The 23,109-nt window shown below is 45.0% G+C and overlaps 1 protein-coding gene and 1 long non-coding RNA gene across 4 annotated transcripts in view; one reads left to right on the forward strand and one right to left on the reverse strand.

Moving 5' to 3' along the window:
* LOC123501340 overlaps positions 1-12,232 on the reverse strand; it is a 160,282-nt gene extending 148,050 nt beyond the window's left edge. For both annotated transcript variants that reach the window (XR_006673608.1, XR_006673606.1), the window contains exons 1-2: positions 12,137-12,232; positions 2,786-2,848 (exon numbers count right to left, since the gene is read on the reverse strand). This is a non-coding gene — a long non-coding RNA (uncharacterized LOC123501340). The remainder of the gene's footprint in view (positions 1-2,785; positions 2,849-12,136) is intronic.
* On the forward strand, positions 947-22,970 carry LOC123501339. Of its 2 annotated transcripts, none has more exons than XM_045250126.1 (10): positions 947-1,009; positions 5,136-6,247; positions 6,492-7,649; positions 8,288-8,612; positions 9,719-9,940; positions 11,352-11,672; positions 12,920-13,138; positions 13,797-14,075; positions 16,462-16,566; positions 21,814-22,970. In XM_045250126.1, exons 2-10 carry the CDS (start codon positions 5,184-5,186, stop codon positions 21,862-21,864), a joined length of 3,744 nt encoding a protein of 1,247 aa, XP_045106061.1. In that variant the 5' UTR covers positions 947-1,009; positions 5,136-5,183; the 3' UTR covers positions 21,865-22,970. The 2 variants fall into 2 exon arrangements, with proteins under 2 accessions (XP_045106061.1, XP_045106060.1); XM_045250125.1 differs by having other exon boundaries at positions 951-1,039.
* The last annotated feature ends 139 nt before the right edge of the window (positions 22,971-23,109 follow it).

A 23,109-nucleotide genomic window follows, 5' to 3' on the forward strand; every position in this document is an offset into this window, starting at 1 on the left:
TAGCATGTGTGTGAGTTATGTATTGTATTAACGCCCTCCATTATACATCCCGCAACCAACAATGTGGGCTTTTCACGGAATGTATGGGCTAATGGGGATACTTTTTGGGGAACCTCCTATCTCAAACCCCACCCGCTAGGAAACCATTGTCCCGAGTGAGGAAGCCCAACCTACACTCGGACCGTGGACAGGATTCGAACCAGTGCGCTTGGAGACCCCTCGGACCCCAAAGCACGCATGGTTCCACTGCACCACGGCGGCTCCTTATCATGGCGGAAACAGCGTGACAGTGTGACCGCGATGGCTGCGTCTGGCATCCTTTGGTAGGCGTGACTCTCACCTTTATTTCCCTGTTTACCTCAAAGGATGTGGCGTATCTGGTGGACTAGGAACGTCGGGATAAGTGTCATCTATTACTAACTGATTTTATTTCTTGTGTCGTTTATCATTATCATCCTTATCATTATCATTATTATTATTATTATTATTATTATCATTATTATCATTATCTATTTCTCGTCTGGGTTTTTTGATATCAGTGGAAAGAAAATGGAGTGCGGTTGAATTGTTTTTTTTAATTTAGTGCTTTTTGGCTTTCTTTTTATCATTGTTATCATCTTTCCCTTTGTTTTAGTCTTTGGAAAGAAGATGAAGACTGACAGAAAAAAAAAAATCATGAAAAAAATGAAAAAGAGTAAACAAGAAATAAAACAGATGTTAAAAGAAAATCAGAAAACTATATTAAAAAAAAAATATATATACAAAAAATGTTAAAAAAGTAATATTTCCAAAAAAAAAGAAAGAAGAAAAAAAGACAAAATTCCTTATTAAAACACAAAACAAACACCCTAGCAACATTTGGCAACTTTCCATTTTGCCTCTATCAGCCGGCCACTATCAGCTAGGTATATAAAGGCGGCACGGACCTCGGCGCCCCCAGTCAAAGGGAAGCCGTGGCACCGTGCAGACATAAAGTGGAGGCGCTGCAGGTCCATATATCGAGACTCAGGTTACGGAGACTACCACGCATAGGTTTAAGGTTTGGTTATGTTACTGATGGTGAAGAACGCGAGTCTCTTGAGCTAACTACTGAGTCTTTAGGAGCGTGTATAGTGCCAGCCAGCAAGCCTATACACACACACACACACACACACACACACACACACACACACACACACACAGCCAAGAGGTGGAGATTTGAGGTGGTGTGTGTGTGTGTGTGTGTGTGTGTGTGTGTGTGTGTGTGTGTGTGTTGTTGTTGTTGTGGTGGTGGTGGTGGTGGTGGTGGTGGTGGTGGTGGTGGTGGTGGTGTTGTTGTTGTTGTTGTTGTTGTTGTTGTTGTTGTTGTTGTTTGCTGTTATTGTTGTCGTTGTTGTTCTTGTTGTTGTCGTTCCTGGTGATTTTGATATATATAGTGTAGTAGTAGTAGTAGTAGCAGTAGTAGTAGTAGTAGCAGTAGCAGCAATAGTAGCAGCAGTGGTGAGCAGGTTTGACAGTGTAGTGGCAGTAGTAGGTAACAGTAGTAGTAGCAGTAGTAGTAGCAGTAGTAGTAGTAGCAGTAGTAGTAGTAGCAGTAGTAGTAGTAGCAGCAGTAGTAGCAGTAGCAGTAGTAGCTGTATTATTATTATTATCATTATTATCATTGTTGTTTTAATACTATTATCATTATAATCATCATCACTGTCTACTATTGTAAGGAAGCTCTCTCTCTCTCTCTCTCTCTCTCTCTCTCTCTCTCTCTCTCTCTCTCTCTCTCTCTCTCTCTCTCTCTCTCTCTGCCGCTGTTCCCGCCAAGCTCTGCCCTGGAATGAAGGAGGAGGGTGCGGGACGTGATCGGGTGACAGTTACTATTTACGGAGCATTTAATGGGAAAATATTTACAAGCGACTGTGACACAAGACCAATTGTACCTGGAGAGGCTGATGCTTTCAATACAAGGGAGAGAAAATAGAAGAAAACAACAACAGTAACAACAACAACAACTACTACTACTACTACTACTACTACTACTAAGAAGAAGAAGAAGAAGAAGAGCAATAATAATAATAATAATAATAATAATAATAAGAAGAAGAAGAAGAAATTAATAGAGTTTGGGACTAAAAAGACAAAAAAAAAAGAAAGAGAAAGAGGAAAATAATGGCTATGAAGTTGAAAATGATGATGACGATGTAATAATGATGACGAGCAGAGAGAGAGAGAGAGAGAGAGAGAGAGAGAGAGAGAGAGAGAGAGAGAGAGAGAGAGAGAGAGAGAAAGCGCGTGAATCAAAACAAATCAATACTGTTTTCCATACCTTTCCTAGAAACACGCCAGAAAATCGAGCGTTCTACTGGAAACTAACGAACATACACCACAACCACCACCACCACCACTCCGATCACCACCATCACCATCATCACCACCACCACCACCACCAACCACAACAACAACAACAACAACAACACCACGACCACCACCACCACCACTAACACCACGATCACCACCTCCACCAACACCACCACCACCACCAACACCACCAATCACAACAACAACAACAGTAATCACCTCGCTATCACCTTCAAGAACCAAAGAAAAAAAGAAAACGAAAAAAAAAATATGAAAGGAAGAAGGACGTAGAAAATGGAGAAACAGCCACACAGATCGAGGTCAGTAATGTTGACTGACAGCGAGAGAGAGATGAAAACAGCTTACAGAACATGTCCACTTCACTCCCTTCACTCAGTGCCTGCGAAGTGTGTTAAGAGCGAGGAATACAAGTGTTGCGAGTGTTGCGGGTACTTACGTGTGTTCCTCCAGGTGACGCGCTGTGTCCTGGTGTATTGTGAACCCAAGATTGCTCCAACACCTGCAGGAGGAGATGGAGAAGGTGTCAAATAAAGGAATTTTTTATTTATCTATTTTCATCTAAGAGAGACGCAAAACTAGGGAATTATAAAGTCATAAAAGGAAGCTAAAGTAACTGCAATATTCTCAAATAGAGGTGGAACTACTACTACTACTACTACTACTACTACTACTACTACTACCATCCACATCATCGTCGTTATCATTGCCATTAAAACAGAATAAATGAACGAACAAATGTGCAAATATAAAAAAAAAAAAAACGAAAGGAAGAAGAAGACAAAAGACAATAAGCGGATGACCAAACAATCCAGAGATAACAAACAAGAAAGAAAAAAAATAAGAAGAGGGAGACAAAATAAAAGAAAAAGAGGAAGAGAAATTCGACAACAAGACGATAAAAAGACAAAGGAAAAGAAGATAAGGTGAAGAAAAATAATGAGAGACAGGGAAAAAAAGGAGAAGAGATGGATAACGAAAATAAGAAAGAGGAGACAAAAGAGAACCAGAATTGAAGGATCTACACTACAAATAAATGAAAAAAAGGAATCAGAAAAGCGAAAAGAAAATAGAAAAGAAGAAAGAAAGATAAAAATAATAGAGAGCAATTTACGAAACACAAAGAGAGAGAGAGAGAGAGAGAGAGAGAGCATCCCTCCAAAGTCTAAACGAAGCCACAGAAAACCAAGCCAAGCCAAGCCAAGCCAAAGCCATCCACTTCACCACGACCCCTCCAGGTTTCCAATCACGTAATCTAGAACCATTCCAGACTTGATAATCCAAACTTTATAAACCCAATCACTGCACTACCACCACCACCACCACCACTACCACCTCAGGCAACACACACACACACACACACACACACACACGTAATGTCCTGTGGTGGGGGGAGGGGAGGAGAAGGAGGAGAGGAAGAGAATTATACCGATTGAAATGTAAAAAATGATTTCAAGGGAAGAGAGAGAGAGAGAGAGAGAGAGAGAGAGAGAGAGAGAGAGAGAGAGAGAGAGAGAGAGAGAGAGAGAGAGAGAGAGAGAGAGAGAGAGAGAGAGAGGGGGGGGGTAAGCCAGTATCGATCATTATAAGGTTGATGACGTCACCTACTGAGCTCAACAGGTGTTTATTACTCACCTGTTGATGTCTTCCCGCGCAGGTGAGAGAGAGAGAGAGAGAGAGAGAGAGAGAGAGAGAGAGAGAGAGAGAGAGATGATGATGATAGGGAATAAATTAAAATGATGAAAATGAGAAGAAAAACAGACTAAAGGATGAAAGAGAAAATGAAAAAGAAAACGAAAGAAAAAGAGAAACGGAGGAAGGAAATAAGGAAAGGAAAAAAAAGAAGAAGAAGGAGGAAGTAAAAATAGATCATTAAAGAAGGCAAGAAATGTAAGACGAGGAGGAAAGAAACTGAAGGAAGAGGAAACGAGGAAAACTGAGACGAGGAAGGGAAATAAAAAGGAAGGGAAGGAAGGGAAAAAGGGAAAGACGACGAAGATAAAGAAGGATACATGGCTATAAAGGAAAACACAGAAGGAAAAAGGAAAAAAAATGGAAATGTGAGGGAGAAAAAAGAAAAGAAACTTGTCAAATATAGAAGCAAAAAAAAAAGAAAAAGGAAAAAAAGTGACTATTTCTTAGGGATGTGCCTGTTTGTTTGTTGGGGGGGGGGAGGGAGGGAGAGCTTGTAGGAAAGATAAGGACATTAGATCGTGGAGGATTCTATTTATAAAGTCTTATTCAATCTCTCTCTCTCTCTCTCTCTCTCTCTCTCTCTCTCTCGTGTTTGCGGTAAAAGGTTCCTGTTGTCTCTTTCTATGCAAATGACGCTAAATCTCTTTGTCTCGTTCTATCTCTGTCTGTCTGTCTGTCTATCAGTTTGGCTGTATGTCTGTCTGTTTGTCTGTCTTCTTTATCTTTATGTCAGTGGTTCGTTGTCTTGCTGTCTCCCTGTCTATCTGTTTCCTCCTCATCTCTCTCTCTCTTTCTCTCTCTCGTAAAAGGGAAATTAAATTCTCTTTGTTTGTCAGCGAAGAAGGAGACTTGAGGACGTGGAGACCATTAATATTATTGCTTCTTTTCCTGGTATTAGGCTACGATGTGGTGGTGGTGGTGGTGGTGGTGGTGGTGGTGGTGGTGGTGGTGGTGGTGGTGGTGGAAGTGGTTAATGATTTACTTCCCCAACATTTCCCTCTTATTCATCATTTCTTATTCACCATATTTACTCTCCTTATTCTTTTTCTACCATTTTTCACTTCCTCATAGCAACGTCACCATCTCTCACACAGGCGCACCACCTTCCACGCCTCCATCAGCTGCACATCACCAGAGTCACCATGGCGCTGCTGGTGGGAGAGGCTCGTAAGCTTCCTGATTCACACCCTTACACTGTCTTTCATCGCCTGGCCCACCGCCCAAAGACGCAGGATAAGGTGGCGCTCCTGTATGAGGCCACAGCGATCACTTATCATCAGCTGGGACAGATGGTTGACTCCCTTTCCCTGTGGCTGGAGGCGAGTCTGGAGCGAATGATGCGAAGGGGTGAGGAGGATGGCAATAAGAATGGTGTCGATAATGCCGCTAATGGTGAGAGTCTTGCGGCAGAGCTAGCCAAGCTACGCACAGGGAGCACACAAAGGAATCCCACCGCTGCTACCAATGTTGTGACTCCTACCCCAGCCGCCTCCCCCACCGTGACTACCACCATCATTGCCCTGTGCCTGCCCCGCTCACCCGTGCTGGTGGCACTCATCTTGGCCATCTGGAAGCGAGGCTGGGCTTATGTCCCCTTAGATCCCATCGTGCCGGCCCTACGCACTCTTTATGTAATCAAAGATTCTCGGCCCGCTTGCATCATTACTGACACACAGACCAAGATCAGGATCAAAGGCCTGGAGACTGATTACGCTCTGGCCACCTCCATCACCACCACCGCCACGACCACTGACCAGCCACCCCCGGCCAGCTACGTGATCAGCGACAGGATCATGGACGTGACAGGGTGGGAAGGTAACACTTTCCTGCAGATCCGCAACGGGGGCATGGATGATGTGGGTGAGGAGGATGGCACTGAGGGAACACCCGTAAAGGAGGAGAAAGGCTCCATGGCCGGTGAAGAGAGTCCTGTGCAGACTGTGTGTTCGCGTGATAGTTTGGCCTGCGTCCTGTACACGTCAGGCAGCTCTGGTGATCCCAAGGGCGTGAGGCTGACGGTGGAGAATATCATGAACCGCCTGGCGTGGCAGTGGGAGGCGCTGCCCTTCACAGAGGACGACGTCTGTCTTATGTCCAAGTCCCTGACCTTCGTGGACTCCCTGACGGAGGCGATGGTGCCGCTGCTTGGGGGCGCGCCGCTGGTGGTGGTGAAGGAGGACGCCATCAACCCGGAGCTCCTCATCAGGTGAGCAGCGGCGCCCGTGGCATCCTGCACGGTGGTGTCTGTACGTGTACTTGTCCGTGGCTGGCTGGAGGGATAACACTGTGTGTCCACATGGAGATACGTGTCTCGGTGTTGTGTGTGCGTGACTGGCTGGTAGGGTGGCGGGGTGACAGGGTGACGGGTTACCGTGAAGCGTGTCCTGATTGGCTGGCAGTGACCTGAGTACTGGTGACCTGACTGGTGACATAAATCTGTGTGTGTACAGGTACGTGTGTCAGTACAGCGTGACGCGAGTGGTGGCCGTGCCGTCCCTCCTGAAGCTGCTGCTGCTGTACCTCAACACCACCAAGGAGGCGACCCGCGTGTTGCTGCAGCAGGTACGGGTGTGGGTGACCAGCGGCGAGCCTCTGCCTGGTTGGCTGGCCAACGACTTCCACGCCACCTTCCCCAGCAGGAGGCTGCTCAATCTGTACGGCAGCACGGAGGTGGCGGGGGACGTCACGTGGTGTCCCGTAAAAGAGACCAACTGGAAGCCAGGTGTGCGGGTGCCGGTGGGGGCGCCGCTGTACAACACTGCTATCCTGATACTGCGGGGAGAGGGGGCAGGGGGCACCCGCACCCTGGCTGACGAAGACCAGATTGGCGAAGTGGCTGTCCTGGGCACGAATGTATCTCCGGGGTACCTCAGTGGTTATGTTACCTCGTCCTCCTCCTCCTCTTCCTTCCGCTCCCTCTCCTCTATCATCATCAAGGACGAGCGAAAGAAGAAGAAACTCTACGATTATCTCACCAAAGTGCACGAGTTAATGTCCTGCTCGCCGCCACCCACCAGCACACCCGCCCCGCAGCCTGCCTCCGTCACCAGCTGTGAGGCGGAGCACAAGCCGTCCTTACCTTCCAGCCCAGCACCAAGCCAACACCAGCCGCACCCGCCCCGGCCCTCCTCCACCCCTCCTACGCCTCCCCCGCGTGTCAAAATGGGCACAACACTGACACAGCACGCCAAGACCTCCACGCCTCCCCCTGTACCACCGAGGACCTCCCCTAGGATCCCTCCGCGAAGACTGTCCACCACCCCTGCATCGCCAGCCACGACGGCGAAGGTGGCGACGCAGCAGGAGGAAAGAAAAGCACAAGAGGAGGAAAGGAAGAGGACAACTGAGAATCAAGACACGAAAAAGGAAGGAAGAAAGGATGAAGAAACGAAAAAAGGAACCAAGAGAGAAGATGAGAAAGACACGAAGAAATCAGAGGAAGGGAGAAGTGAGAGGTCCATAGAGGATACATTAGTGTATCTTTCCGGGGACTTAGGGAGGGTGTGCAAGGGGCAGGTGGTGCTGGAAGGGCGGCGCGACTCCCAGGTGAAGGTGAGGGGCGTCAGAGTTCACCTAGCGGAGCTGCAGGACGCTCTTCATTGTTCAGGGTAAGTGTGTGTGTGCGTGTGTGTGTATTGGGGAAGGGAGGAGGGTTGAAATACGTGCTCTTTCTCTTTCTCTCCCTGAAAATCATCTATCCTTCTATTTATCACTTCTTCCTTCTCCTTATCTATCTATCTATACGTTTAACTATCTACCCACCAACATATCTTTTATCTACACATCTATCTGCACCTGTCCACCAACTCGTCAATCAATCTGTCCAATCCATCCTCACCTCTCCGCGTCCTGTTTTGTCCCAGGCACAGGAATTAATTGATTACCTGCCCAGCAAATAGCAAAATTGAATCACCTCTGTTCTCTCTGCTGACATACACGACGGTCCCTCCTCGCCTTTCCTCTCCCTCACTGTTTTGCCGTGTGTGTGTGTGTGTGTGTGTGTGTGTGTGTGTGTGTGTGTGTGTGTGTGTGTGTGTGTGTGTGTGTGTGTGTGTGTGTGTGTGTTTGCTAACCTTACCTAACTTAATCTTGTCTAACCTTGCCTAACCTAACTAACCTAACCTAAACTAACTTAATCACCGTAAGAGAGAGAGAGAGAGAGAGAGAGAGAGAGAGAGACCAACCCAACCCAACCGAACCCAACCTAACCTAACCCAACTTATCCTAGCACCTTCTCCTCCTTCAGATACGTGGCAAACCAGTGTGTCTTAGCTACAGGGGGAGGTACGGGAGGCGGCAGCACGGCGGACCCTGACGCAGAAGAAGATCAGGTACTGGTGGCCTTCGTTGTCCTGAAGGCGGAATACTCAGACCAGGACACCGCCACTACTGAGGACTTGACTCGCTGCCTCCGTCTGTACCTCCCGCAAGCTGTGGTTCCGAGGGTGGTGGTTCTCGACGCCCTCCCGCACCTCCCCAGTGGAAAGGTCGACCGTCAGGCCCTCCTAAGGATCTATCGAAGGAGGGTCATCCAACACCGCGGCTCGCAGGATGGGTATTTGATCCTAAGGGTGAGTGTTTGGTGGGTGAGTGGGTAGGTGAGTAGATGAAGGAGTGAGTGTGTGTGTGTGTGTGTGTGGGGAAGGGTGACTGACTGACTGACTGACTGACTGACTGACTGACTGATTGACTGACTGACTGAATGAATGAATGAATGAATGAATGAATGACTGACTGACTGACTGACTGAATGAATGAATGAATAACTCGCTGACTGACTGCCTGCCTTACTGCCTGGAGTGGGGATAGGCTTACTACGTGGATAGGTAAATGAGTTAGTGATTTAATGGATGAGTAGATGAGTGGATGAGAGAGTGGGTGGGTGAGTAAATAGGTGAGTGATTGAATGGGTGGATGTGTGTGTGGATAGGTGGGTGGCTGACTGACTGACTGACTGACTGACTGACTGACTGACTGACTGACTGACTGACCGAATGACTGACTGACTGACGGAATGAATGAATGAACAACTCGCTAACTGACAGACTGCCTGACTACCTGACCATCTGACTTCCTGACTGACTACCTGACTGACTAATTGATCTCGACTGACGCACCCAACCACCACCACCACCACCCATCATAATAAATAACAGCCTTCACTGACCCAGACCAGCATCACGAGGGCGTCTCACGTTCCCCTCCTCGCTGTGTTGGTTCTGATTACACCTGAACGTTTAGAGGCAGGTGAGGAAGGGGGAGGGTACGAAGAGAGAGAGAGAGAGAGAGAGAGAGAGAGAGAGAGAGAGAGAGAGAGAGAGAGAGAGAGAGAGAGAGAGAGAGAGAGAGAGAGAGAGAGAGAGAGAGAGAGAGAGAGAGAGAGAGAGAGAGAGAGAGAGAGAGAAAACAATACCGATAAACAACACAGAACGTTTTTACCTTAATAGCAAATAAATACGTTGATTTCGATAACAAATGCCAATTTAATACGAATTTTTACCTTATATGGCCACTGAACCACATATTTCTTAGTACCTAACGTTCATCAACCAATAATCCCCACTCTCTCTCTCTCTCTCTCTCTCTCTCTCTCTCTCTCTCTCTCTCTCTCCTTAACAATTAACCAATAACATTACAGACCACTTAATCACTTCACCCTCTTCTGTATCTCCTGCAGAAGGATGAACCGATAGAGTCACGAGTGCTGAGGATCATTTGCGGCGCCCTGGGTGTGAGTCGCTCCCAGGATGTACTGCAGAAGAACTTTTTCGACCTCGGAGGCACCAGCATCACCTCCGTCAGTGTGGTAGTGCGCCTCAGGGAGTTGGATCTGGACCTAAGCCTCGAGAGCTTCCTGAAGGCGGCCACTATCGGGGATGTGGTCAATGATATACTGAAGGTGAGGTACTGGGACACATTTTTACTTTGAGTTTTGTGTGTGATTAGACCGTTTTCTTGACACTAGGAAGGGTCTATGGAGGTCAGAAGATTAATGGCCACAGTCTTCACTATTTCAGTACTGGGACACATTTTTACTTTGAGTTTGGATAAGACTAGACCATTTTCTTGACATTAGGAAGGGTCTATGGAGGTCAGAAGATTAATGGCCACAGTCTTCACTATTTCAATCCCCACATAAGTTTCTGAAGCTGTATGAAATCGCCACATAGTCACCAGAATGAATATGGAAACGCGTCACGGTACTGAATGAGTTAATGATTTACTGTACGGGAAGTTTTTTTGGGAAGAAATTACGGATATGTTTCTTTTTTTCTCCTCTCTCTCTCTCTCTCTCTCTCTCTCTCTCTCTCTCTCTCTCTCTCTCTCTCTCTCTCTCTCTCTCGCTTTTACGTTTTGTTTCCTTAAGTACCTTTTGGATGTGGCATTTGGGGGCAGTTTACGCGATCACAGTAACCTCGGCGTCATTACTTCATTCTTTTATTTTTGCTGCTCTTGGCCAGGTTTCCCTCTCACATAAAAAAGGTAAATAAAATCATAACAACAAAATCATACCAATAAAAAATCAGAGAAAAACGATAATCAATGTTATGGGATTCATGCAGAAAAACTAACTGAGATTAATTAATGACTTCATCACGAAATTCATTGAAAGAGAAAACGACATCCGGATCTCTTACCCCTCCCTTACACTCACCTTTCATACCTCCTCCCCTCCTTTAACACACCCTGTCACCACTATAGGGAGGCTGTGGCGTAGTGGATAAAGTAGTGAGCGTGGGATCGGGCAGACGTCCACCCGTAGGTTCGAATCCCACCACGTACAGCCTTGAAAACTTTGCCATTTGTAGAGTGGTTTAAAGTTACATACATGTCACCAAAGATGCGCTTGGGTGGTGATATGGGTCCTAATACTGGTACCACTATAAATAGAATTGCCTGCGCCACTAGTGGGTGGAAGCTGAACACCACTTCCCGTGCATACTCTTTAAGTAAACCTACAGGCGCTATAGGTCAGTACATCAAGGAAAAAAAGTCCTTCTTTCCTCCCCTGCATCTTTTCTCACCCCTCACAGACCCTGCCACCACTCTTTTAACATCCCTAACCTCCTTTCCTCCTCCTTTCCTCTCCTTTTCCTTCCCTCACCCCTCACTCATACACACACACCCTGCCACCACTACTATTTCCTTCCCTGCACTTTTCCTCACCCTTCACAGACCCTGCCACCACTCTTCTAACCTCCCTAACCTCCTTTCATCCCCTTTTCCTTCCCTCACCCCTCATTCATACACCAACCCTGCCATCACTAGTCTAACCTCCCTCCTCTTCTCCCCTACTGCGTCGCCTACAGGCAAAGACCATGGCTGAAGTGATGAACCTCTTCTGCTCGCCTTGCCCCGCCCCAGCCTCCACCAGCCCCACGCAGACCTCCGGCAGAAGGGGAAGCAGAAGAGCCGAGGAGATCACTCTAGGAATCAGCGGAGGAGGAGGAGGAGGAAGAGGGGACATGGAGGAGGAGGAGGAAGAGGAGGATGATTCAGTGGTGGATATGGGTATTCCCGCCCTTCATCCTGATCTCCCCGTCTCCTGCAGGCCGAGTCCTCACGCACTGCAAGCCGGGAAGACCAAAGGCATCCGTCTGGCGCAGCTACACACGCTTCCCGTCTCACAGGCAAGGGAGGGAGGGAGGGAGGGAGGGAGGGAGGGAGGGAGGGATGGATGGATGGATGGATGGAAGGAAGGAAGGAAGGAAGGAAGGAAGGAAAGAAAGGGAAGGAAGGAAGGAAGGAAGGAAGGAAGGAAGGAAAGAAGGAAGGAGGAAAGAAAGAAAGAACGAAAGAAAGGAAGGAAGGAAGGAAGGAAGGAAGGAAGGAAGGAAGGAAGGAAGGAGAGAGAGAGAGAGAGAGAGAGAGAGAGAGAGAGAGAGAGAGAGAGAGAGAGAGAGAGGGAAGGAAGGAAAGAAGGAAGGAAGGAGCGAAGGCGGAAAGAAAAGGAAGAGTGTGAATATTTGGGTTGGGTTGAGTTCGGTCAGTTACTTAAGTGAGGTTGAGTTGAGTTAAGTTAGGTTAAGGTAAGTTAGATGTACAAACACATTACATAGTGACAATAGAGCTAAGAACATGAAGCACCATTTACCTTTCACATAGTAGTGGTGGTGGTGGTGGTGGTGGTGGTGGGAGGGACACACCACTCACCGTATCCTCCAGGACAGAGGCGTCACACTTCCCGCCTGTTGAAGAAAGACAAATAGATATTAACCAAAATACTAAAATAAGAAAAAAAGAAAGAAAGAAAGAAAATAGAAAATAAAGAAAAAAAAAAACGAGAATGTGGACATGCTAAAACACAAAAATATACGATGCTTTTTAAGACTACACAAGTTTCACTACACGACTACACTGATTATTTACATCATCTCTCTCTCTCTCTCTCTCTCTCTGAGGCTCTTACTCTCAAACACTTCTGCGCTTCACTTCCACTATTTCAAAAGGCCTTTATTTGAATTTTCACGAGTTTTAAAGGTCTTTTTTTTTAAGGTTCTAGAGGCAGAATAACAAAATTTCTACCTTATTAACTGTAAAAACACTCTTGAAAACCCCGCTAGTCATCCCTGTGGCCTTGGGAAATAGTCGTGGTGAGAGAGCAAAGCGTTTCTGAATAAGGACCAGTCTCTCTCTCTCTCTCTCTCTCTCTCTCTCTCTCCTCCTCTCCCCTCTCACACACACACCCTCCCTCTTCCCTCTACCAAGGAACGACATGTGACATTAACTCAATAACCTCAATTCTCTCCCCTTATAACCTCCATCGTCGCCTTCGTCACCGCCTCCTACATCGCCTTCGTCACCGCCTCCTTCACGCCTCCGTCACCGTTTCCTACATCGCCTCCGTCACCGCCTCCTACACCGCCTTCGTCAGCAGGGAGTGGACAAGGCAACAGTGATCGAGATGGTGGCAGAGAGCTTCGCGGCCCGGAATCCTCTTGACGTGGCCGCAGGAGTAACCAGGGCAGCCCACCGCCTCCTCCTGGGTAACCTGTGGCCTTGTCTGGTGCATGATGACCTCAGCTTTGTAGTGAAGGACCCCAAGAGAGGCATCCTGGGCGTGGCTGTCAATACGGACCTCTTCAATGAGCCGCTGGTGAGTGGTGAGGGTGTTTGGGTGGTGGTGGTGGTGGTGGTGATAGTCTTGTTTTTTTTTTTTCTCGTTTCTTTTTTTTCGTATATTTTCTATTTTTGTCTTCATGTGGTGGTTTCGTTCATTGTCTCTTCCTCTCCTCTTGTTTATATTTCCTCGGTAGTCTGAAACGCTCGGGTCTCTCACCACGGCTATTTTCAAAGGCTACAAAGATGATAAGGCCGCGTTTCTAAGGGCTGTTTCTCCTGTCAGTAATGAAGTAAACCTGTTCATTTGTCACTGGAACCATATAAAAAAAAAAAAACCCTTGAAAATTCGCGTCACTTGAACAGAAGATCTTTCAAATAGTGGAGGTGTGGTGCTGAAGTGTTTCTGAATATGGCCCTTTGTGTGGTGGTGGTGGTGGTCTTCTCTGTCTTGCTTTTTTTTCGTTTCTTTTTTGTAGATCATATTTTCTATTTTGTGTCCAGGAAGTGCTTTCGTTCGTGATCTCTTTCTCTTCTCTTGTTTGTGTTTCACTTTCTTTTCCTCTTTCTTCTTGGAACTTATCTTTCCTATTTTCTTGCTGCTTTTGTTATCTTTTTCTCTCACTTGCCTTTCTTTGTCTTCTTGTCTGTCTGTCTGTCTGTCTGTTGCTCCATCTCCTCTTCGCGCCCCGCAGGTGGAGGTCCCGGCTAGCATGGACGTCATCGCCAGTTTGCACGCCCCGCTGGAGGAGGAGGCCCGGCATTACCTTCGTCAGGAGGGCATAATCGCCTCAGCCTCTCCCTCCAACGCCGGCAGCAGGAGGAACAGCAGCGTGGGTACCATGGGCACGCGGCGGAACAGCGGCAGCGGTAGCAGGAGGAACAGCAGCAGCAGCAGAACAGGCGCATGCACGACTACCCCGCGCTGGCTGCACAATCTCTACCTGGCCACCAGCAGCTGCCTCTCGCCTCAGGTAACTTATGGAGATTGGCTACTCAACGGGAATTATCTCGCTAACTCTCGCACTAGCCAGGCTGGAGACTAAGGCCAGTGTTCAGAGACGCTTTGCTCTCTCACCCTTACTGCTCTCCAAAGGCTCCAGTTCAAGATACTCGTGTTTTTAAGAGTATTTTTACACTTCTGGTGATAGGCTGGCAGTATTTCTACTAGAGTTTATTAAGAGGAGGATATCTTGAAAACCTGGCTAGTTGTCTCTGTGGCCTCAGGAAATTGTCGTAGTGAGAGGGGAAGGCGTTTCTGAATACGGGCGTAAGACACGTATTCATAAATGGTCTGCTCTCTCACCACTATTTTTAAAGGCTACAGAAATATTTAGAAGAGCTTTTCATGGCGTTTCTCGTGTTGACATTCTAGAAGTCTCACCAGTTTGTCAATGCTTTACATAGGAGTAGAACAAACTCTTACAGACACTCTAAATAGAAGTGTTGAATCTGGCGTGTTAAGTGTACCGGAGGTTTGACAAGGGAGCTATTTGATCTGATTGCCTCTCTTCCTAAGGCTGCACGCTTGTCTCCCTTTCCTTCCCTCATCACTGCTACATAAAGGCTTCTCTCGCCGTCTTTCCTTTTACATTAATCTTATCTCTATTTTTTTTTTTTGCCTTATTTTACGATTTTTTCCTTTCTCTTCTTTTTTTTTCTCTCACCGTCCTCTCTGTTACATTAATCTCCTCCTTCTTATTGTATTTGTGACTATTTCTCCATTTTTCTTTTTTTTCTATTCTTTTTCTTTTCTCTCACCGTCCTCCATGTTACATTAATCTCCTTATCTTTTCTATTCTTTTTTATTTTGACGTTTATTTCTCGCTTTTCTTCTTTTCCTTCTCTGCTTTTATTTCTTGTTTTTATTTTTATTTTCTACTTCCATTAAGCTTTTTTTTTTTGCGGAGTGAATGGGGAGTGTGCTTTCCTCTTCCCACTTTCCTTTCTTTTTCTTTTCCTTCTTCCTCTTTTACTTCCTTCTCTCTCTCTCTCTCTCTCTCTCTCTCTCTCTCTCTCTCTCTCTCTCTCTCTCTTCTGTACTTCATTTTTTATCTCTCTCATGTCTCTTCTCTTCTCCACTTCCGTATTCTTTTTTTCTTATTCACATTCTCTCTTCCATATATTTTCACTCTTCTCTTGACCCATTTCCTCCTCCTCCTCCTCCTCCTCCTCCTCCTCCTCAACCCACACAGCTGCAGATGATGCCTGACCAATATATTGACTGTCATTTAACGAGCAAGATATCACTGGAAAATTTATCCCGTCGTGTGTGTGTGTGTGTGTGTGTGTGTGTGTGTGTGTGTATGTGTGTGTGTGTGTCACCTCGGCAACGCTCCTCCTCCTCCTCCTCTTTTTCCTCCTTCCTTCCGTCCTCCTATGCCAACTCTTTCCCTCTCTCCCTCTCTCCTCATTCACTTCCCAGTTCCCATTGACTCTCTCTCTCTCTCTCTCTCTCGTAAGCCACTAACTCCCTTAAAGTTCGCGATGCAATTTCCTGATCTCTCTCTCTCTCTCTCTCTCTCAGCCAGCGCCATTAGCACCGGCAATTCTAAAGTTCAGCAAGGGACGCGTGAAAGAAACGAGGGTCCGCTAGATTTGTGAAGTTCTGAGAGGTTTTTATCAAGAATAGGTGGAGGGGTGGTGGTGGTGGTGGCGGTGGTAGTCGTGACAGTGCTCCATCCACATCCTCCCCTCCACCTGCTCGGCCCTTAGCGAACTACTCCACAGGGCTTGGTTGTGGTGGAAATTGAGTGTGAAGTAGTGTTAAACGTGAATGTGGGTTTTTTTTATGTAGAGTTCAGAGTGGAAAGATATTCTCATTTTCAATCTTCGTTTTTTTTTTTTTTTTTTTTAGTCTTCCTTGATGACGAATAGAAAATGAGATGTATGTGTGTTTTGGGAACTATGCTGTAATGACAATGGTGATAGTAACAGGAGTGGTGGTGGTGGTGGTGGTGGTGGTGGTGGTGGTAGTAGTAGTAGTAGTAGTAGTAGTAGTAGTAGTAGTAGAAGAAGAAGAAGAAGAAGAAGAAGAAGAAGAAGAAGAAGAAGAAGAAGAAGAAGAAGAAGAAGAAGAAGAAGAAGAAGAAGAAGAAGAAGAAGAAGAAGAAGAAGATGATGATGATGATGCTAATGATGATGACGATGAAGAACGAAAACAAGAACAAGAAGCAGTAGTAGTAGTAGTAGTAGTAGTAGTAGTAGTAGTAGTAGTAGTAGTAGTAGTAGTAGTAGTAGTAGTAGTAGTAGCAGTAGGAGTAGCAGTAGCAGTAGCAGTAGCAGTAGCAGTAGCAGTAACAGTAGCAGTAGTAGTAGTAGCAGTAGTAATGATAAAGATGTGCTCTCTCCCACCGTCAGGACAACGTGCGTCTGTCGCTGCACCTGGAGAAGGAAGTGGTGAAGCTGGCCAAGAACAGACTGTACCATGGGGTGTTCACTGTCAACTCCAACCCCCTCAACCAGGTGGGTGCCCCCTAACACACACACACACACACACACACACACACACACACACACACCCGGTAGTTCAGTGGTTAGAGCGCTGGCTTCACAAGCCAGAGGACCGGGGTTCGATTCCCCGGCCGGGTGGGGAATTTCGGTGTGTCTCCTTTCACGTGTAGGTGGTGTTCACCTAGCAGTGAGTAGGTACGGGATGTAAATCGAGGAGTTGTGACCTTATTGTCCCGGTGTGTGATGTGTGCCTGGTCTCAGGCCTATCCGAAGATCGGAAATAATGAGCTCTGAGCTCGTTCCGTAGGGTAACGTCTGGATGTCTCGTCAGAGACTGCAGCAGATCAAACAGTGAAACACACACACACACACACACACACACACACACACACACACACACACACACACACACGGACGAATACAGTAACCACCAGTGTTCTGTCCTATACGATGACACCACCAACAAAACGACCTATATTCCAAATGCTCATAAGGAAGTGGTAGGGTGAGTTGGGGACGGATCGTACAATTTTTTTTTTTAATAATCAATCATAAAAAACCCAGTGAATTACGTAAAGTTCAAGTAATTAATATGAAATATAGTCATCTGGCTCTGTTGTGTGTATGGCAGTTTTGGCATCACAATATTAATGGGTGAAAATAAGGCAAGAAAAAAAAAAAAGTGTACAGATCGTCCACAGGTGTGGATGATCTGTACAGGCATGTAGGTCCCTCAGAATTTTTTCTTTTTTTTTATATATACATAAACAATTAAATATATAACCAGTTTGCCCTCCCATTCCCTTGCATGGGCTCCAATGATGATTTCAAAGTGACTGGCAACATAGATATGTACCTACAAAACACTGCATGTTGAAACACTAAGTGAAAGGTTATTCATTAAACTTTATTGTACAAAAATATTCAGTATCAAATTGTTTGAATCACAGCAGGTCATCCTACACATCACACTGCTTAAACATAATAAAAGAAATCATCATTCTAATCCTTTATAGGATGACAACGTAATAAATGTTGATATTCAGTAAATTGAAGATTTTTTTTCAATCACTGAGGATCATCAAAATAAAATTAAACAATCTTTCATTCCACTGACATGTTTTTCTGCAGTACAAAAGTACCATATACAAAGCCATGAAGGCAGCAGGCCTCCTTAACCCTTTCTTGCCCGAATTATTATCAGCATTAAAGAAAAATGTTTTGTAACGTAAATAAACGAAAAATGAGCCATTGAAACCATTTATTGCAAAAATGTTTTTTAAATCCCCTAGGGCATTTAAACCAAAAGGTGACCAATAGGACCTATTGGGCACTTGACCATTTTGAATGCAAAAAAAGAAATAAGTCAATTGATTGAATTATATTGAAATTTCACATGAACAAAGTAGATGAGTGACAACATAAAAATATAATATTAATGATGTAAAGTTTTCCTAATAGGTAAATACATTATTTTTCCTCACTGAAACTTGTAACTGATGCTTTTACTTCACTAATTTCCATTATTACTGGTGAAATTCTAGAAAGCAATTCTTCTTTTGGTCGCAGCACAAGTGCACACTGCATTTCAGACAGTGCATACGCACTTTGCTTTTGCACCCTGGGAGTTTGCATGTCTCTCGGTTTGCTGAGACAGCAGGAAAATGACCTATGCCATCCTTGCGGACGTCATCTTCAGGGATGGGTTTTGTTGCTCTCCACATTTCTTCTTTTCTCAAAGTTCACCTTTACAACATCAGTTGATGGTCTTCCTCTTTTCTTTCTCAAATCCTTGCCACTATTTGTGAGTGAGTAAGCCAGTTTTAATTTGAAATCACAAAGAGCATGTTGTTTTTTATCAGGTATTCCAAGTGAGGTAGCGGAACGCCTGTAAACTAGCCAACTATTGACTACTGCCATGTCAAAGAGATGAAAAACAAGCCTCAGATAGTATTTCCTAGACCGAAAAGACATTCTATAGTATGCAAGGAGTTGGTCTTGGAGATCTACACCTCCCATATGCTCATTATACATTTTGACAATACTGGGTACAGGAACTTCAACTTGTTCTTTTCTTTTCCTATCATATCTAACACATGTCTGTAGTGGCTGAGAAGTAGCAAATGTTGAAGTTAGGCACACTCCTTTATTATCGTACCATTTGATTGCATTTGTAGTAACTCCTCTTCATTTGTTGTCACCCATTCATCATAACTTCCTCTGCCTTTGGAGGCTAGCTGTTTATCAGACTGGAATGATAAACCTGGAAGTCTTCTACTTTGAACTGTACCACAGCACCAAATTCCTTTAGTTGCCAAGTATTCTACTAATGGGAGAGAATTGAACCAATTGTCAAAGTACAATTTATGGTTCTTGTGATAAGGTATCACTTCTGCTAAATGTAAAACTGCATTGGCACTTGGACCAAGGTCAGGCACATCATTCTTATCTACAGGATCAATTTTACCTGTGTATGGCCTGAAATCATACACATAACCCTTATCATCTGCTAGTACAAATATCTTATATCCCCATTTAGAGGGTTTCTTAGGGTTGTACTGCTTCATGCTTGAAACCCCCTTGAATGGAACAATTTGTTCGTCTATACTCAGATGTTCTATCATGGGAACTTTCCTAAACTCTTGTTTCAAATGGTCAACCAACATTCTTACTTTGCATAATTTGTCAGTCTTGTCAATGGTATTATTATTCACTAGGTGCAAATGGGACTTGATCTCTTCCCACCTATTCCTACTCATAACTGATGATACAGCGTCACTCATTGTGTAAGAAGACCAATGAAGACGTGTATTGGGTATCTTACTAACTGACATGAAGAAGGAACATCCTAGCCATTGTTCAAATTCACTACATGTAAGACTTAGTGGCTTATTTGGATTTTGCTGCAGAGCATACAAATTGCATTGCTCAACAATGTCTTTGAGAAAATCATCAGACAAAAACTTCTTGAAATACTGCAAAGGTGTCAGCAAAACCTCATCTTCTGACTGCTCTTCACTATCAAAAACAGGAATGGAAGGTGGTCCTCTTGTTTGAGTAATTTTCAGTGTCACTACAGGTGAGGCTCTCTGCTATTTCTTCACTGGTCAATGTTTTCTTCCTCTTCTTGTAAAACTGCTTCGGGGTCATTTTTACTCCAGAAGGTCCTGAAAGGGAGAAGTTTACCATTGCGTTATTTGTTATGTTGCTATTCAAGTATTGACCTTACAAAATAATTACAGTACACTTTTATCAATGAAACACCTCATATATATGCCATATGTTATGATACCGTTGACATGTAAGGTATATGCTTGTCATATTCATAGAAAAACGCAGAGGTAAATGCTTGCTATTGTTGAAAATATAACTGAGCAATAACCTACGAGCGTGCCCAATGGGACCATTCGGTCACTTTTACTGAAAGCCTAGTGACACCTCTACGTATACTTATAAACTGACAGATACTACTATATTTTATTTGTCTATACATTGAGATATATACTGTATTTTATTTGTACAAATGAAATTACCTGCGACAGCATCCATTGTGGCTAAAGTGGCTGGAGTGGAGCTACGTCAGACACGCGTCCACCCCCCTCAGCTTCAAGCTTCATACTGGCGGGAAGTCTTCTGCTGCTGGAAACTAATGGTATCACGTGGCTCACAAAATAGGACCAAACGGTCCTGATGAGCGTACGGCGTTAAAAGACGTTCACACTTACCATAGAGTTAATGCAAATAAAAGAGGACCGAAAAGTCCTATTGGGCAGGATAGGGTTAACATTGTAGGATGCCAGAGAGTGTTGGAATCTGACGAATCGCTTCAATCTAGGGGTGGGTGCTGGCAACGGAGCAAACAAAATCCCCTTCACCTGCTTAAGCTCAATATCTCCTTCATCTTCAATGTTAGGGAAGATAAAAGAGTCACTCAGTTTACGTGAGGATGTTCCGTACATTTAAAATCCAAGCTGTACGATAAGTCCACAACATGCCATTAAAATGTAAACGAACACCACGCCATTCCTTACGGGAGCACTTTCATTTAATCTTTGTCATATCATCACATACAGGCACATCTTGGTATCGAATACCTTACCATCGCATACCTGGGATATTCATGAGCACTATAAGCCATAAATTAGCGGCAAAATATTACATAAGACATGCACAAAACAAGAAAACGAACCTGGTCATGACAGCGCGCGGCGTGGAGCATCAATGGCTGGTGTCAGACTATCAGCTGTGCGCCTCCGTTTTCTTTCTCGGCTGATTAGTCACTAACTTCGCTATTTTCATAAATAAGCTCACGGGAGCGTTTGTACGTTACGTCCTCATGTACGATCTCTCCCCAACTCACCCTACAGTGGAACCACGCGTGCTTTGGGGTCTGAGGTGTCTCCAAGCGCACGGGTTCGAATCCTGTCCACGGTCCGAGTGTAGGTTGGGCTTCCTCACTTGGGACAACGGTCTCCTAGCGGGTGGGCTTTGAGATAGGAGGTACCCCAAAAAGTATCCCCTTTAGCCCATAAATTCTCGTGAAAAGTCCACATGGTATAAAAAAAAAAAGATTAACTCTTCACTGCAAGACACACCCATGCAATCCAAGGCAATAAGAAACTAAACTACGAAAGAGACACCAGCTGATAATAAAGACAAAGTAGGAAACGAGAAGGTCTACATGTGGCAGTCCTGTATATAGCGAAGCCCACCAATATATCCGTACATGCAAATCTGGCGCCACAATGACTCAGCCTTAAGAGATGATAGTGTGGCTCATATTTTGAAACACGTGTGTGCCTCACTTCCACTATTTCCAAAGGGCTCTAGTTGAAGCTACTCAAATTTTTAACCCTTTCCGTACTGGGACGTATTTTTACCTAAAGATTTACGTATGATTAGACCATTTTATTGATACTAGGAAAGGTGTATGGAGGTCAAAAGATTAATGGCCAGTCTTCACTATTTTAATCCCAGCATAATTTTCTGAAGCAGTATAAAATCACCAAATAGTCACCAGCATGAATATGGAAACGTGTCATGGTACTGAAAAGGTTAGGGATGTTTCTGTTATTCTAGTGCCATATTAACAAGATTTCTGCATTACCAACAGGATAAATTACCTTTAGAACTGGCTAATTGTCTCTGTGGTCCTTAGAAATAGCCTTGAGAGAGAAAGAAGTGTTTTTGAATATGGTGCTGCATGTTGCGATCACCTCACAGCCTTACAGACCCTCACAGACACTTCCCTCCTGACAGCTCCTGTGTGAGACCTTCCTGGGGTATGAGAGGACAGGCGCCGTGCGGTGAACTCCTTCGTGCATGGCGGTAGGCGTCCCTTTGCCTCGCTGCCCCACCACCTCCTGCTAGTGGCCATGACCAAGACACTCTGAGCCTGCTGCCCACACCACCCTTCTGCCAGGGACACCTCAGACACACCCACTGACATGACTTATTAACCCTTTCAGTACTGGAATGCATTTCTACCATGAGTTTTGTGTATGATTAGACAATTTTCTTGACATTGGGAAGAGTCTATGGAGGCCAGAAGATTAATGGCCCATCTTCACTATTTCAATCCCTAGATGAGTTTCTGAAGCTGTATAAAATCACCAAATAGTAACCAGAATGAATAGGAAAATGCGTCATGGTACTGAAAGGGTTACCTTCATGACTGCCTGTAGCAAACTCATCCCCTCATCCTGGTGACCAACTTAACCATCTAACTAACTCTCACAACCAGCTAGTGACCATCCCTGGTGACCTGCACACCCACCAGTGACTTCAAACACCACCTAGTGATCTTAGAATCTATTAAGACATTCATCATGACTTGGTGACTTCCATGACTGCTGGTGATCCTCATAACCACTCTGGCGACCTGCTACTCCTCTTACTGACTCACACAAATGGTCACCAAGACATGGCTTATCATATACATTACTTGGATGAAAATATCAATAGTGTATTCCACAAATGGTGCCAAATGTGTGTGTGTGTGTGTGTGTGTGTGTGTGTGTGTGTGTGTGTGTGTGTGTGTGTGTGTGTGTGTGTGTGTGTGTGTGTGTGTCAGCCACCTTGTCCATCCTCTTTTCTGGCTGAGAGACAAAACAACACAAACTCTCCAATTTTGCCACCTAATGAACACCTGGCCAAGAGCACCAGGTGTGAGTTGCCCATGCGCTGTGCTGTGCTGTACTAACATGACAACCCCTCACTTCACAACAGTTTGTCTGAACCAAACTGCAACTCTTCCAAGCTTCCCTCACTGTGTACTCAATGTTGTTCCATTACACCTCTTAACCCCTTCAATACTGGGACACATTTTGACCTTGAGATTTGTGTACGATTAGACCATTTTATTGACATTAGCAAGGGTCTATGGACGTCAGAAGATTAATGGTCACAGTCTTCACTATTTAAATCCCCTCAGTACTGGGACACATTTTGACCTTGAGATTTGTGTATGATTAGATCATTTTATTGACATTAGCAAGGGTCTATGGATGTCAGAAGATTAATGGTCACAGTCTTCACTATTTAAATCCCCTCAGT

The sequence above is a fragment of the Portunus trituberculatus genome, chromosome 9 (assembly GCF_017591435.1).
Source record: "Portunus trituberculatus isolate SZX2019 chromosome 9, ASM1759143v1, whole genome shotgun sequence".
NCBI lineage: Eukaryota > Metazoa > Arthropoda > Malacostraca > Decapoda > Portunidae > Portunus > Portunus trituberculatus.

Coding starts and splice junctions, on each gene's coding strand:
- LOC123501339 (XM_045250126.1), top strand. CDS start 5,184: ATGGCGCTGCTGGTGGGAGAGGCTCGTAAGCTTCCTGATTCACACCCT. Junction 11,673..12,919: donor ACACGCTTCCCGTCTCACAG/GCAAGGGAGGGA, acceptor CTTCGTCAGCAG/GGAGTGGACAAGGCAACAGT. Junction 13,139..13,796: donor ACCTCTTCAATGAGCCGCTG/GTGAGTGGTGAG, acceptor CGCGCCCCGCAG/GTGGAGGTCCCGGCTAGCAT.